The sequence below is a fragment of the Nothoprocta perdicaria genome, unplaced genomic scaffold (genome assembly GCF_003342845.1).
Source record: "Nothoprocta perdicaria isolate Ctin4 unplaced genomic scaffold, notPer1 scaffold_177, whole genome shotgun sequence".
NCBI lineage: Eukaryota > Metazoa > Chordata > Aves > Tinamiformes > Tinamidae > Nothoprocta > Nothoprocta perdicaria.
This window is the reverse complement of record NW_020454949.1, coordinates 884,472-901,698: the sequence shown is the minus strand read 5'-3', so window position 1 is coordinate 901,698 and position 17,227 is coordinate 884,472. Positions and strand designations below refer to the sequence as shown.

At 44.8% G+C, this 17,227-nt stretch overlaps 1 protein-coding gene across 1 annotated transcript in view; it reads right to left on the bottom strand.

The window, feature by feature from the left end:
- The window catches only part of FARP2 (FERM, ARH/RhoGEF and pleckstrin domain protein 2), a 65,180-nt gene that overhangs the window by 46,178 nt on the left and 1,775 nt on the right, over positions 1-17,227 (bottom strand). The window contains exons 2-3 of the mRNA XM_026036348.1: positions 12,195-12,429; positions 211-315 (exon numbers count right to left, since the gene is read on the bottom strand). Coding sequence (XP_025892133.1) covers positions 211-315; positions 12,195-12,398 — 309 coding nt within the window. The 5' untranslated portion in view covers positions 12,399-12,429. The remainder of the gene's footprint in view (positions 1-210; positions 316-12,194; positions 12,430-17,227) is intronic.

Sequence of the window (17,227 nt, the reverse complement as noted above, 5' to 3'; positions counted from 1 at the left end):
TTTTTAGTGCATTTTATAGACTTAACAAGAAATAGAATCCGATTCTCTTCTTTACTASTTGCCATTGTTCCAAGGAATGAAGTAGATGGACAATAATCAAACAGATAATCCCACATGAGGCTTAAGTGGATTTAAAAAAAAACTTCTGACATTCAGGCAAGCGCATTCTCCCAAACCCATCAAAAAGAATTCTTGGGAGACTTCACTTACCCAGTATGGCTGAATGTTCTGGAATTCAATTCCAAAATAGTCTGACTCCATCAAATTCAGATGCTTGTAAACTTCCGTCAGTAATGCTTGCCCATAGCATTTTGACTAAGAAAGTGAAAATAAGAGTGAGATGAATAATTAGGATGAACTAGAATTTAAGGCAAAGTAGCAGTAACATATGGCACAATTTTTCACGTTATTATTGACCACTTTTGATACTGTAACAGCTAAAGAGCCAGCGTAACCAAACAGGCTGCACAGGCTGCCAGGGTAATTCAGGTTACAAGGGACCTCCGGAGGTCGTCTAAGCCCAACCTCCTGCTCAAAGCAAGGTCAGCTGTGAGATCAGACAGGATGAGTGACAAACTGTTTGTCCCTTGTTTTTCTACCAGGAAACTACATGTTCAGATACACTCTGCTCCTCTGYGGAGAAACAGAAACACTTCTCAACCCCTGGTGAAAAAGCTGCAGGGCTAACGTTGCCTCTCCTTTAAGCCTCTGGCCTTTTCTGCAGCCTGGAAAGAATTATAAACATCTGCAGACACTCCGAGTTAAAGAGGACCTAAGTGGCCAGTTCTTGATGCTGGTTGAGATCTTGATGATCAGTTAGGATCTACCCCTGACCTAAGAGCCCTCAACTAGCACCTGGGCAAGGAGGTTGTCTTTGGAAACAGGACTTTGCAGGGGCCACATTAACAGCTCCTGGGGAACACACAGTCAGAGGAGGCCTTTGTCGATAAAGCCGGAATCTGGATTTTAAGCAGGGAGTCTTTGAAAACTGTGCCTCTCAAAACTTTGCTCTTGCAACGATGCTCAGTAAAAACACAGGATAACTAATAGATTTTATGTTGTTGTAAAGGACACACAAGAGGGCTCCAGTTCTCTGCCAAAGAAACCAGTGGGAAGCTCAATACCCCTATCTCTTACCATATTCTCCATATAAAAATCATCTGCGACGTGCCCCGCTAAACCCTTGCATAATCTTTAGTCAAGTCGGGTGCAAAGCAACGAGACACCCATCCTCAGAAAGCAGCTGTGCTAACCCAGGGCAAATTGAGCAGCTTTCCCAAGACGCCAGAAAGCCCCCGCTTCGCGCTGCTCATTCCAGCACACCAGTTTGCTCTCAGCACCCCTTACAGCCCGACGGTAGCAGCGGCCACAAGGAAAAGTGTCACTTATGAACCGCACAGCTTGAGGCTCCAGGGCTTTCTGCAGCCCTTGTTACCTGTTTCAGCAACACACGAGCGCTGCAGGGAAGGCTCCGGCTGCAGAAGGAAGCGCCTTGCTGAGCACAGCGGCCCCAAACAGCCTCTCAGCCTGATGAAAGGCAAATACAGAAGGATCGGATCTAACACACGCCCYTGCCAAGATTTCACTGCGCCCTTCGCTCCCGACGCGAGGGCAGCGCCTCAGAGGGCTCCCTGTTCCCTTCTTGGCAGCGTGGCTGCTTCTCGGCCGCTTCCTCCGCAAGCGGCAGCTGGGAACGCGCTGCCCTGGCCAAGCAGCTCTCATTTCCCTTCCTCCGGCTCCTTTTCATTCCTACTTCTATTCAGCACACCACGGCAGCAGGCAGATTTCCATGTGCGCTTTAGGAAGCAATTCTGGAACAATGAGGACACTGGAACGATGGGGACAGCGCCCAGCACAACTTCAGTTTGCCGGGTTTTCCAGCCAAACATTCRTGCCCCTGAGGGAGACCTGGTTTATTTGGAAAAGTCTCAACTTTTCCCATTAAAACAGACAGCGTGGACAGTTTTGCTGCCAATTCTTAAAAGMTACACTCTTGTGGGCTTGAACAGCATGAAGGGGCTGTAAATAAGTCTTAACAGAAGAAAACAACTATCTTTAAATCTGTTAGGATTTACTTAATCTTAATATATAATCTCAGTATATATGCACATACATTTTTTTGGTTGTACGTTTACTGCTCACAAGCACCACGTATTTGTGGATGAATCTTTCACAGCCAGCCGTTTCTGCCRGGGATGCAGCAGTACCACAACCAGCCTCCTATTTCCATCCACGAAGASGGGCCACGTCACGCTGACTTCTGCGGATAGTTTTATCAATCTTTACATCTCCTGAGCCAGAAAGTGTCCTGAAACACTAGGTCKTTGATACCATTTGCGAAAAGAGTCACACAGCTTTCTGAAGGGACATCTAACAATGTCTACTCTTATTTACAGGGTAGTTACAAAGATGATTGAGCCAAACTCTTCTTGGAAGAGGCAAATGATAAGGCACGGGGCAACAGYCACAACTTGCTACTTGGAAACTCAAGTTGGACACCAGGAAATATCCCTTTCCCAAAGGGTAGTGCAGGATCTTAAAGAGGCCCCAGAATCCCTGTCAATGATGGGTTCAAGACTTGTATAGACAAAGTCATGGCTGTCCTGACCCAGTGGTGGCACCAGTCCAGCTTCACGAGGGAGAGAGGACAACATCTCTAGAGATCCCTGTTGACCATTTGTCTGGCTCTTCCCAAAGCTGTTTGAGAAAGTAACTGCCTTGGAAATGTTTCCACGCACCACTGCTGTCAGCAATTGGACTCTGGTTTATCCCAAGAGCTTCCTGCCTTTCCGAGACCTCCTTGTGCCTTTTAAAGCATCAAGTCTTGAGACAGGACCACGCTGGTGTTTACAGACTGTGGCCTCAGAGGCCACAACGGGGTCAGTCTCAGAACATCTAAMCAGCCAAATCACTTGGCCTTGAAGGGTTGGGGCAAATGTAAAATGAGGACAGAAAGAAGAAAAAAAAACACATTGTTTTCTGCTTCACCTCCTGTAATTTGGTATCGTCCCAACATTTAAAAATCAAGGTTATATTAGTGCAAATATTTTTGTCATTTCAGCAATTAATTGCCTCCTCTGAATAGCTGCTGTTGCAAGTGTAAAACACCCCATACAGCCAGGGGACAAAAAACAGGTTTTTTTCCTTCTCTTACCCAAATCCTGCTGTTCAGTCATGCAGAATAGCAAAGAATGGAAGTATGGGAAACTATTTCTTTCTTTCAAACTGTAAGGAAACTATCCAAATGTTAAAAATTGGAAGCTAATTTTCCTTGGGCTTTTCAACTATAATTTTGGCCATCCTTCACCAAGGTAAAAAGAGGTTACAAGAGAAAATTTCACGCTGAACTGAATTTTATCCCATAGTACTTCCATCAAAACACAAAGCAACATTAATAATGTTGAATTTTAAAAGCATAATAAATACTGTTCCAGTGAAGTGGGTTTTCATTGGGTTACAAAACTGACAGACCTACCCAGCTCTTCCATTATTTTATGTCACAAATATTGTGGGGAAAACCTTTCCTGGCACTACTTCGTTTCACATTTTTTGGTACATTTATCTATTTCTAGCATATGTGCAAAGATATAACCACCCTGGCTGAAAAAAATCTCAAGATTTCAGATGTTGCCAAAATAAGAGTTAAGTTTTGTAGTTGGTAGCTCTATGTCAATGCTCAATCTGCCTAAAAACAGCACAAAGCAAAATATTTCAAGTCTTTTCCTCTGCTGTGGCTGTTATTTGGATGATGGGCAAGAAACCGATCCATTCATGCAGGGAAGAAAGGTCCCATTTTCAATAGAAATTCATAACATGGCAAACGTCCCACCCTGAATCCTCAGTTATTCCTTATGTGCTGCCAAGGCTACTACTGATATTACTGAATATTGCTGAAGTATCCCACAAAAATCTGCAGGAAGGATTAGGCAGAAAGGCAGTGGAGAAAACTGCCTAGCAGTTTGGCACCCAGTGCAACTAGAGACTAGWTTAAATCAAAATTATCAATTTCTGCCTAAGGAACATACCATCTTACTTGCAAAAATTGAGATATTTAGAAGGTGTGCCAACTGTAAGAAAATGACTTGTATGTAAAAACACTTCAGGATCAGAAATGAAAATTAATAATTGGAAATTGAGATTTTTTTTTCTGCCTGAAATTTAAAAAAAAAATAAATAAATTTTTAAAAAACCCACCCAACTGCTACAACCCCGACTTCATACATCAGTTTCCTCAGCCACAGCACTGAGTCATRTCATGTGCTGCGCTCTGCTTGACAAATTCAACTTCCAGATTCTCAGCACTTGCATTTTATATATATATGTGTACATACATTTACATTTTTTTAATATATGTGTGTGTATGTGTGTGTGTGTGTGTGTATTCACTCAAAGTAAACATCCAACGCTAGCAATTTTAAGGACAAGAAGAGTAAAATATAAATAAGATGGAAGTTGGAAGCACCATATTTATGTTTTAAATGTACTGTTTGACTGCTATTTACTATTTCCTTACCAGCATTTATTCCTACTTACACAGCAGGTCCTCTCTTTGCTGAACTGTTTTAGCTTAACGAGACAGAAAAAAACAACCTGGGAACACACACTATATGATTTTCAGTAGGCCTTGATCTAGTACCACCAAAACTCTCAGCAACCACTAAACACGTCTCCCAGACCATCCTTCTCTTTTGTCCATGTATTTTAACTTAAAAAAGTAAGTTTTCTTTTCGTAATGAGCATTTGTCATCCAAAAYGGACCAGCTGCCCTTGGGCAAACTTTCCAAAAACTAAACCCACTTTGGCAGGTGTTAGGCTGGAAAAAAATACATGCATATTTATCGGTCCAAAAGCCAAGAGTTTGGAAAATCTGGGAGTTATAAAACAGAAGTATAGCCTGGAAACTTACACAGYCAGACCCTGTGATACTGCTGGCTCCCGAATTTCTGCAACCACCGGTAGAGCTTGGATTTTACCTTACAAAAACCAAAACCTGTTTGGAGACCAAATCCCCCGGTAAACAGTCTATGCAGGGAGCGAAGAGCCTCATGTCAACACCGCAGCTGGCCAGACCTAGCAGCAAGACAGATCCTGGGGCAGAAGATGCAGCCTGGGTTGATTCAAGAAAAATCTCAGGGTTTAAATACCTTTTTYCCCCCCTCTCCTTTTTGCTGCACTTCAACAGTCTTCCCAAGGAAAAAGYGATTCCTCGTTTTTGGCAAATTAGAAAGACTAAATATAGTAACTACGCTGAACTCRCTTCCTTTCTTAACCAGAAGCCAGCAAACATTACAGTGATTTTATAGCTCTGTTTATCTACACCCCTTTCAAAATCTGACAGATCTCTGTCCAAACACCATTTGATAAAACTTTAAAACTCCCTATTAATAACTATCCTTAATGCCACATATAAACAAGATCACATTTGAGAGTGCGTAGKGGACATTTCAACTGCAACTGCTGCAGAAATAGGAAATAACATGAGATTAGAAGGAATGCCATTCATTTGTGACTAGATTTTTACAGCTAGAACAGTATTACTCCATTAAGAGCAGACAGACCCCCAGAATTGGAATTTTACCCTCCTCCCTTTTCTTTTTCCTGGTAAAACCAGATCTACCCTTTCACAAGGTCTGGTTTTACGTGCTTGGTCAGTCAATCCCTTAAGTCTCCCAGTCATATTTATATAGTCATATTTAAACCTTTACAAAGCAAATGCAGCCTAAACACTATTTTAATTACCTGAACACTTAATAACTTTCAGCTTCCACAGAAAGTTATTTCAATTTTTACTTTTAAGGCTTTGCAAAAAGAAAAAAGCTGTATTTTAAATACATCCGTTTGCTTTTTCACCCGTACATAATAACAGGCCCTAACTATAGGTTATTTTACTGACGTAACAGCAAAAAAAAAAAAAAAAAAAAAAAGGAATGAGACACCAACAGAACATTAGTTTTACAGAGAAAATCCACGGATTTGCTGCCTTGGGCAGGAATTCCACTATGGTAGGCTTAAATTAACATGTCTTAGATGGAGAATAAAATTATATGCATGCGAAAACCAGACAGGATCACAGCTGCATCCGAGGACACTCCCTTAGTCCCATGGGATCGACAGGAGGGTGGGCGCTCCGGCTGCTGTCAGGTTTGAGTTTTCCCATTTTGGGAATCAAGTTTCCATGTGACTTGSGCAGGAAGCATCTCCTCGGGCCTCAGCACTGAAAACTCACTTGTTCACATGTGTGAACAGCAAAAGCAAACAAAAATTGGCCATTTAATTTATACATTTTAAAATATACAGCATATTAGAAATAACTTTTAGTTAAAAAATATTTTTAAGATGTTCTTTCTTCTTTTTTCCTCCCAGAATACAGAGCCAGACAAGTCATTCTAGAAGCACAAGCCTCTAGCTCCTTTAATTAAGGCTCGCTATAAAACTTGTGATCATTTATATGTTCAGAAAGCCCCGCGATGCCAAGTGAAGCTGCTCTACCCACCCAACACGCTTTTCCAGAGCAGCAAGATCTGTCGGATGCCTCCAAGAAGGAAAACAGCAATTTGTTGACATGGGAAAAGAGCCCCAATAGGGGGGGAATTACATGTAAGAGATTGAGAAATATCCATGGGCCAATAAGACCATTTTTTTGTGTGCCTACCAAAGTTGGAAAAGCACAAGAAAGAGGACACATTGCGCACTTGGAAAAAGCAAAGTTTGCTGCTGATGAAGCATTCACAGTTGGCCAAGTGCTAAATGTGAGTGACACAAAAACCTCACATAAAGTCAAGCAAAAATCCACAGTCGCTCTCCTTACTTGAAATTAAAAAAGAAAAAGGAAACCAAACACTTTTGCTTCTTGCATGACACTAGATTAGCCGAACAAAAGTAGTTTCAAATGAGTTACTGGAATTAACATCTTATAACAATAATTATAGAGAGCTTTAGGACACTGATGCTTTGCATATCACTTCTATTATGGAGCTTTTGCAGAGGTCCTATCCAAAACAGTTCRGAGATAGCTGAAGCCGAACCTCTACCAAAATAAATTATAAACAAAAAAACATTTTTGGATCACCAGGGAGAGGAACCTGCAACTGTAATGTAGGATGAGATGATAAAAAGCTGCCAAAAGACAGAGCGACAACATCCTGACAGGCTTCTTTGGACAAAAACTGGGCACATTAAGGACTTGGTCTCGTCAGGGTGTTCACAGTAAACACAAGCACTAATTCAAGTCTTAAAAGGACCCTCTATGCCCCCATTATCATGGTTTGACCTGGGCGTTAATGATGAGGGATTACAAGGCCCCAGATTTTGTTTTGCAGCCGCGGTGCCATTGCCTAAAGCCAGAAYAGCCTCGGGTGTGATAGGCTCAAATATCGGGACACCGAGGTTTAGGTTTGACCATGCTAATACACACAGGCCTCAGGAGGCAGAGGGATAACCAGAGACAACAGGAACTTTCAAATAAACACTACAATATTTAATAGTAATAGATATATCCCACAGAATTCCTTTTCCCTGCAAGGTTCTTCTGGAGAAAACCAAAGTTGGTCTCCCCGGCCTAAAGCGCACTTTGAGCRGCACTTGGCCACCGCAGCAGTGAGTTAATAAATACCTCTGGAGCAGATTAGATAAGACGGGAGCTCTGCTAACTTTCCCATTTGGAGCAGGAGGTTCCAGCACCTCTGGCTTTGTGCTGGCTGCCCCAGTGTGCCTGGCAAGGAGGYTACGTGGGACCGTGACCTTAATCCTTGGGGATTCCAGCTAAGCCGCATGTYGGACGGCTCCAACGGGGAGTCTCGACCTGTCGAGATGCCAGAGGCATCCGATACAGAAGACTGAATCTCAGAGGGGGGAAAGTGCATGTGAAAAAGGAGCTTCTTCCCACGCACCAGGTCCCTTTGCAAAGCATTTGGGGCTCACTCCACTTGCCTGAGCGGCCACGAAGCCACACTCAAAATGCTTCAGCTCCTGCTGCCTATCACCACAGCATAGGGTTTGTTTTTTTTAAATAGTCTTCTTACTCCATTCTAGACAGACAGGTAGCACGTCTCTTGCAAAAGCGTTTTAAAACAGCCAATTTCCACCATTTTTTATCAGTAGCTTATGAAAAATAAAACATTTGCGATCTCCAGGAGACAGGACCAAATGCTACCATCACCTCCCTGCTTTATTACCAAGTATGTTACGTTACTGGAGTTGGTAAAAGAGCAACAGGCAACAGTTTTTTTCCTTACAGATTTTCCATTTTTAAATAACATCCACTGAATTAGATAGTGTATTAGCAAGATGCCTGAAAAGGATTAAGTGCCAAGAATTTTACTTTACTAAATGGCTTCTGTGTTTTATGTCGTGTGCATATAAAGTTTTAATAGACTTTTTTTTTACAGGAACATTCAGACCTTGATTTCTGTCCTTTGTTGGTTTATAACTCAATTTTCCTTCCTACCTAAAATGACAATTAATGCCTAGAGAAGCGTACAGCCATGCATGGTTTATATATTACCAATTAAGCTCACATCTTCCCTTAAAAAAGCCCCAAGGTCTCACAATAAAATGGCTGCAGATTCACCTTTCCCCACCCAACACGGCATTCCTGCCTAGCATTGAAAATCTCAAGTCCCAAACACAAAATAACAGGCTTTAGGGAGAAATATATAGCAGGAGGAAACTGCAAAGCTCCAATTACTTTCCTGCTGCACCCTGTAATAGTAATTCACCATTGGAAATGTGAAGTTTTAACTTTGGCTTCTGAGGTCAGGCAGAAATAAGCTCCAAAGCAGCTTATTTGCCATATTTAGGAGAGTCCAAACGGCGCAACGGCAAACATCTGGCTGCGATTCCTGCTGGAATTTTGACTATTTCTTCCCAGGCAGARAAGAAAAACATGGCACTCGCCAAGGCAGCGTTTAGATTCGTTTAGCACAGAGCTAATAGGATTCAGCAGCAGTCTGGCCTCCCACTGCCCACATATTTAAGCTGTTAATGCTTCTCCAGCACCAGGAGGGGGAAAAAAAAGTCTTTATGAAATCAGAGTGTGAATGTGGGAGCACAGAGCAAAAAGGGGAAGGCACCAAAGCAGATTCTTGTCRGAGCGCTGCCTCTCTGGGCACTGGGAGAAGCCAAAAGGCTGAGAATAGGGTGAAAAATCACTACTGGCTGCGCACCCGATGAGCAGCGAGGCTGCAAACCTCCTTTTCCAACCACAGGAAGTCCCAGGGTGCGTTCCAGCGCTCCGATTGCTTCCTCCACGGCTCCATAAAAACAGCTGATGGCCTAATGCACTTCCCGGTTTTCAGACCTCGGAGCACAATGAGTCACGGGCAGCAGCCCCGAACAACGAACATTAGAAAAGCAGCAATTTTCAGGACCTCTTTCAAATTAAGGGTGAAAAAGAACTGCAGATAACACTATAACCAAATGTGGCCTTCAGAGGAGAGAAAAAAAAAGGAATTTTGCATTTTTAATAATGCAATTTATATGTTTAAATAAACCAGGAAAGCATTACATGAGTGACTAGCAAAAATTGTATGACTGTTGGGCAGAATAAACAGCGAGTGTTTTCAACTTAATATAGAACAAGGTGCTTTCATTTTTTATTAATATAATAACAGTCAAACTTTAAGGCACATGAGTCAACTCAAAAGTAGTCACGAGCACTGAGTGGTCAATAGTTAATAAGAAAAATCAGGGAAAAACGTGAAATCTTACGGCCCTATGCTGTTCTCAGACTGCAAAGACAATTGTTTCCCAGTACTGGGTATGGAAAGAGCMGGCACAGCAAAGATGCCAAAAAGCAGGAGAAGAAACAAAAGAAAATAAATTTCCTAAGGCAAAGCTTCATGATGTATAGCACAAAAACACCTGCCTGGGGTCCAAGTCTTATCCAATATTTAACTTCAGAGCATTACAAGACTACAGGCCAAAACTGAATATCCAGCCCAGGGAACAGCTGTAGACTTCTACAGCTGGTAGAAGTCTAAGGCAAACAGTAACCAAAATAAAGCTAAGAACAAACTGACACATGCCCAACACTAACACTTGCATTTTGCTGAGAAGCAAATTATTGTGGTATATTGAAAACAAACAAAAAACATTAAACAAACACATCAAAACAGACTACTTGTGCAAAACATCATGACAGAGAATAAAACAGAGAGTTCTAGCCTAATCCTTCTCCTTGAAGGGATGAGGCCGACCACTTGCCTTTGGTGAACATCAAGAATCGTGCTACAGTTTGACCACAGCTGTTCAGAGTTCTATAGAAATACATATACTTCCTGAGTACAGTGCGATCTATAGACTAAAGATTAAATATCACAGCAAGGCTTCAGTTCTGTTCCATATGTTATAAACTGATGCAATGTGGGCAGTAAAAGACTCAAAATAAATGAAACATATTACAGGAAACATCCAGAGGATGTGACAGGTGAATATATATGAAATATGTGTGTGTATACGTATGTGCATATACATAAAACATCTTTGACTAAAGGTATAGACCTATTTCACAAACTCTATTTTAARATATTATCAGTCTCATCTACTCTCCATAACACTTTTTTTCCAGCTACACCATATAAAAAAAACCAGTTGTTTCCACTAACACAGACATATCTGTCATATTCTATACCTCTGACAGCCCATACATCTATCACCATAACACACTCTGTTGGTAACTCTCTGGTAAATCAATGCAAAGGTTTTCAGCAAGCAAAAAACTTTCCATATCCTAAATTGCCCTTTGAAGCAAGAGATTCTACTGTCTTTCACTATCTACCCCAGACTGTTGTAATATTTTTGGGTAAAATTAAAGTGCTCATTTTGACAATCCCAGACACTTCTGCTTAAATCTGCATATTCTTAGGCTGACTAAAAGCCYCCAAACCCAATCTCCTAAAAGGACTGAGAATTTCTAGTGTAGAAACCTCTTTTTGACTTGTGTCCAAAGTCTGAATTAACTTAAATTTTAAACTCTTTCAGTAGGCTTAATTTGGAAAGACGAGCATAGATGCCCCTTGATATGGCATGGCCAAGATTTAAGCTAACTAAATAAGCTGGCTGTAAAAAGGGAGAAGAAAGAGTCTCATTAAAAGAATCACTATCCAATCTGGTTTTGGATGTCTGTGTTTCATTTGCTTTCCATTTGAGGAGGAAAAGAAGAAAGAACAAACCTTCAATTTTCAATTTTTCTGTCGTAGAATACACCCAAGAAATAAAATTCAAAAGACTCCCCTCACTTGCTGCCCCAGCATACTTTAAAGGACAGCTCCTTCTTATAAGGAAATTCATGATTATAAAGAAAACCTTCAACAGTAAGGATTGCATGTGTCAGTAGAGCAGCGAGTGGACAAAAACCTGTGCATTTCAGCTATACTGAATAGCTTATCCCATAGGGTTAAAATGGCCAAGGCTTTTGCTAKGCTATTGCTATCACCTACTACATTATTTACACAAAAACAAATGATGCAGATAATCTATTACTAGGACTCTTTAATGCTATAATTGCTAATTAGGGACCTTTTTGTGTTAAATGCTCGACAGACATTCTTATTCCTTACAACCTAAGGACAAGAAAAGCTACAAARAACAACACCAGGATAACAACCATCTCGACACACTACTTGTCCAAACTGGGATGGTTTTTTCTTTTCTTCGGAGAAATCCAAGAGAGTTTTAACTACCAGAAACGTCTTGTAGTAACAGCAAAGACAAGCAAACAACAAAAAGAGAGGTACAGCACTGGGGCCTAATTAGGGGATAGCATTAAATATCTGCTTGCAAGAAACCTTGGTTACAAACCACTAGAACCACTGAGGATGATAATAATACAAAAGCATAAAGCTCTTTTTTCCCCAGTTTCCAACCCCCAAGAGCCACACATGGCTCAGGAAGCAAGAACAGTTTGAAGATACCTGGTACACGGCACCACAACCAACAGCAAAAAATGGATACTGTATGAGCCTGTATTCAAATAAACATCTTTAARAAAAAACACAACCATCTGCTGCTTATAAAAGATTTTTTAAAAACACAAGCAGAGCTACTCATTTACCTACTCGTAAGTAGGTCAGATCCCTACAAGGGCTTTTTTTTCCAGATATTGCCTCAGTATTTCCCAGCTGTGCATGGTAGCACATTCTGCAAACTTTACATTATCTCAAGTTAAGGGTACTTGAAGTTTAAAGTTCTCTTACTTCAATGTCAAGCACTTCCACCGTGTTGTCCAACATCTTTATTTTGATCTGCAGATCCCTCTCGTGCGTTTTGGCCGGGGAGGATGCCATGGCAGTGGAGAGATTCTGCCCTGGCTCCAGGGTACTCACTCCGGTGTTTTTCTGCACACCCAAACGGGAGCCAGGAGTCTGCAGTACTCGGTACGTTCCTTCTATCTCGCCCATTTTTCAGCAGTGAGCAAAGCTGAAAACAAACCTAGAATAGAGAATTACAGTCTGAAATACAGTTTTCCCACCACCAGCCAATTAAAAAGAAAAAAAAACTCTATTCCAAGAAGCCTAGTTACACATTAAGTCCTTTCATGTTCTTCATCCCACTGTCAAAGCCAGTAAAATCTGATCAAACCTGGGAAAATACAGCCACTGCGAAGAAATATAAGTGGCAGAAGTGAATAATAACGACTCCAAAACACAGTTAGGAAACAGGATACTCAAAGATGGTACCTCACTGCTCAGCCACTCTGCCATGGAGGCAGAGCACTCCCTGAGATAAGACAGGAGGCACTTTCTTCATCCCTCAGGACGATGACTCATGCGAAGCTGTAACTTTTCCAGCCCAGGCTGGCAGGTCGGAGCCCTCGCAAAGGAGATTTCTGGAGCCGATAGCAGCCAACCTGAACAGTACCCGGATGAAGTCACTCTGCAAAAATCCCGATGGCAGAAAAGCGCCGCAGTTCAATGCCCCGCGCGGCGCTCCCGCTTCCCTGGCTTGGCTGCGGTTGCTGCAAGTCGAGCAAATGTTTAATTTGACACGGGAGTGGGGGGATCAAAGTTACTGTTTGTGCTCTAGGCCAGCTCAGGCGCTTGAGGACACAGGAGGAAAGGGCCACAGAAAGGGGGAACAAGCCCCTTGATGCTTCCCAAACCTAGGGCTGTCCCCGAGAATAACACCCCACCTTTCACCTGCTCCGGATCGTGCTGCAAACAGCAGCTTCAAAGGGCGGCTTTAGCAATTAGGGCCTSTCTTCGCGAGCCAACACGGCAGCTTTGCACAGCCGGTCCCGTCGCACCCGAAACCACAACGGTTGGGTGCACAGCACCAACTGAGCCGGGGGGGAACCGAACGACATCTCGCAAAACACGACGTTGTTCCCAAAGCCCCGCTTCGCACCGAAACTCAGAGGATCCCCCACGCTCTTGGTGGCGTTTCCTGAATTCCAGGCCATGTCCGAACAACCCAAAGTATGTGGAAACTCATCCTTGGAGAACTGGATGCAACCACCGCATTTTAAAAAAAAAAAAAAAAAAATACCACCCAATGCATGGTTAGAGGTTTGCTTTGTAATAAATCAAAGGCTTTGTCTAGAAGAGCATTCTCTTTACAAAAGAAAGGTAAATCAGGAACAAATTCCTCTCTCCTTTTCCAACGAGCAGGTAGGAAGACTGTTGCGTGGAGTTAAACATAGTTAACCTTAAATGTCATTTAAGARGAGGATTTTTTCTTAGGTTTTTATCCTTGTGCACATATAGAGAGCATAAAAACAGTGCTTACAGAAGCCCTTCGCAGGCCTCAGAAGTCACCACAGTGAGATAACATCGAGGCTTTGCACTGGTTGCACGTGTGACAACTCAACTCCAAACCAGACCAGAAGTTGCCGGAGATTCTTACTCACCGGAGCAGCAAGCCAGGAAAAACGAAAGTGGTGTCAAATGGAAAGTGCAGGTGGCAAAGTCCTTCTGCACAGGTGTGAAGAGGAAAAGTGAACTCAGCAGGGCCCAGCTCCGTGAGTGACGCACTGCTGCGCATATTTAGCCCAGATTCTCCATATAGGTACAGCGTGGTGAAAGCTAATCTAAGGACTATATCTAAGTGTGAAGGGCTGAAAAGTGTCTAGGCAGAAAATACCGAGATGGGGAAGCCAGACTTGTCCAGCGAGCAATTTCCTTTTATCTGGCAAAGCRTTTGTGAGCATCTCTCCATTGCAAACGTGACTCCCGATGGACTTTTATGGTTGTTAAAAATCCCCGAGAAGCCTGGGCTACCAGAGCGGCCCTTGGCACCCGGGCTTTGGAGTTGGGAAGCAGCAGYGCCCGCCGCCGAGCGCCTCCCGCGGCGGGCAGGCCGGGACACGGTCCCGATGCCAAGACCGAGCGCGACGCCACCGCGACAGCCAGGAGCAGCTGCCGGCAGCCGAGCTTCCAAACCGGAGCTCCCGGGGCGCTTTCGGTGCTCGGAGATGCGGGGAGTTTTGCCTTTTCCTTTRGTGGGATAAACTCACTTGTCGGCAGCCAGGCAGTGCCTTCGGTTAGCAGTGAGGAGGCAGCTCGTGCCCGAGACACCTGGATTTTCGCAGCACCTTTTGGTCAGTGACCAAGGGGGCCACGTAGACGCCCCATTTTTAACCCATTAGGTGTTTATGCAAACCACTGGTCTGAGGTAAGCCATATTTCCCAGATAAAGCCCAGAGGGGAAAGCTTGCGCCTCCCAAACATAAGGATTTCCGCAAGCCCCACGGACTGGGAGATCCCGACCCACCGCGGCACCTCGGCCGAGCAGCAACCACACACAGAGATTGCTAGGCACTACTTCCAAGCGGAAACAACACCAACCATTCCCAAGTCCACACCAACGGATGCCGCAGGAATCCAACAGGGACACAGAGACGACGGAAGGACACAACTGGGGCAAAACGGKCTGTTTTGGGCGCACGCGGCCGCTCTCACAAACCCCGGCTCCTCGGTCCGCTGCCAAGCGGAGACCCTGGGAGCCCTCCCTGGAAACCAGCCCGTTCCGGGAACCCGCCCGGACAGAAGAACGCGAAACTTCAAAAACGAGGCACTAAATCAGCGGTGCGAGGATAAAGAGCCAAGGGAACTGATTCCCTCACACGTTTCCTCAAAAAAACCCCATCGCGGAGCGACCTCGACGCGCTGCCGAGGCCAAACACGTCCCAGACGGCGGCGCAAGTTGCGAGGAGGAGGATGTGGAGGAAGCAGCGGGCGGCAGGGCGGTGTTTTTGTCTCTTTYATAAACGCGGAGCCGCAGCGCTCGCGGTGAGCGGAGCTGGGGAGGGGGGACGGGCTCAGCCGGCCGGCCCGGCGCTGCCACCGCCGCGGCCTCCCGCCCGCGGGTCCCGCGCTGAGGGACAGGAAGGACAGGGAAGGGAAGGGAAGGGGAAGGAGGGAGGGTCGCGTCTCACCTCYSAGGGCCGCTCGGGAGCGGGCAGCGCCGCGCCGGGCGCCGTCCCCCSCGCCGCGCCTCAGGCGGCCATGACGCGGCCCCGCCCGCCGGCCCCGCCCGCCGCGGCGCCTCCCCATTGGACGGGCGTGCCGGGGGCGGGGCCTCGCCGCAGCAGCGCCTCACGTCTCTGTGGGGTCCCGGGTTCGAGCCCCGGCCCCGGCGGGAGCGGGGTGGCTGGAATCGGGGGGACTGTCGCCAATTATTACCAGCGGGAAGGTTAGGACAAGCCCTAGACCTAAACAAGTACAGCCAGATGCACGTCAGGATAAAGCCTCAGTTTCCAGAGTGCTCCCAAAGAGAAGCTGGTGAATGGGAGCGTTGAGCTCCCGGTGCCCACACAAGGGGCAGGGTCCCCTCCACACGGGCAGCACCCACTGCGGCCCCCAAAAGCACCGGCCGCTTCCTGCAACTCGGAGTGCGGCCCCGAGTAGCTCTGGGAAACACCCTAGGAAATCCAATGGCAAGCGGATTTTAAAAGCAGACATCCCCCGTGCAAATGGATTTCTGCAGCCTTTGGATGCTCATACACTCCAAAAGGGGATCCCAGGGTGTCAGGGCAGGCAGGAAAACATCGCCTCTGAAAACTGGGAAAGAAAAGGAGTAACGCTCTGGCTCACCTCGTAYCTGAGAATTTTGCCTTTCCACAACACTTTGAAAGTAAAAAAATTGGCATGGGGCACAACTTTTGCACCTAAACACGCAAAATCCCCTTCCACCCTTTTTCCCCTTCCGCCTTTAGCGGCTTYGGGATCCTCACCCATCTGCTTACGGAAAAGAGAAAAAACAAAAACGCCATCACAAATGCGCCCAGTAATTCCTGACTGGCAATGTTCCTGCCTTAAACTAAAAATTAAAGAAATAATTAAAACGATATTTTGAAAACCGTGGCTCACTGCTGGTTCTCCTCAAGAATGGAATTGGCACTGAAGAAAATCATTCATGCCAAAAGCAAAACTTAAGCGTTGTAAAAACACACACAGCATTTTAGAGAACTCCCTCATAACACTTGTTATAAGTTCCAATAAGTTCAGGTGCTTTCGTAACCAAAAAGAGCTTTTTCAGTGTCCTCTTTTGCCTCCCATTTGCACTGCACGATGGAAACRGAGGGGCTGATTTTACTCTCACATTTAATGCTATAGCCCTTCCACATCCCCTAAACTGCAGGATCTTTGGAGCAATCTGTATTTCCATCACCTGCTTTAGCATTTAAAAAGTGCACAGAGATTTTCTTGTGCAAAAAAACAGTTGTTGCCAAGTTGGAGACAAACCCAATGTCCGCTTTGCGAGGAACATCCCACAGCAATTAGAGGGAGGAAGCAATAATTACGGATACGGCAAAGCCTTTGGGAGTGTCGGCACCCTGCTGTTCGTGCTGGGTTATATATTGCTTTTTTGATTGCTCACACAAAACATATGTCATTTACTGTGCTGAGACGATGTGGAAATGACAAGGCACTGAAGCTCCTGCGTCCGCGTGCCCAGGATGTGCGTTTCTAAAAGCAGCTCCTTCTGCTCACCCGAGGCTAAATATTCACCATAGTTCAGCTGGATGCACAAGCTTTTCTCAGAGAATGATTTATCTGTGGATCTGCTCAGTGGATCTCACTCACGTCTGCACCTCCGTTTTGGGGGGCAGTATCGAAGAACCCCACAACTATCACAAGTCTTTTTAACTCGAGGCCAGGCTTGCATTAGGGGACTTCTACAACTTCCAAAATATGGTGGCATTGGGAAATTTCCCTTTCACAGCGGCCCGCTCCAGGGAGTGGATGGGCAAGGAGGATGTTATCTCCGTTGTAGCCTAGGCCACCTT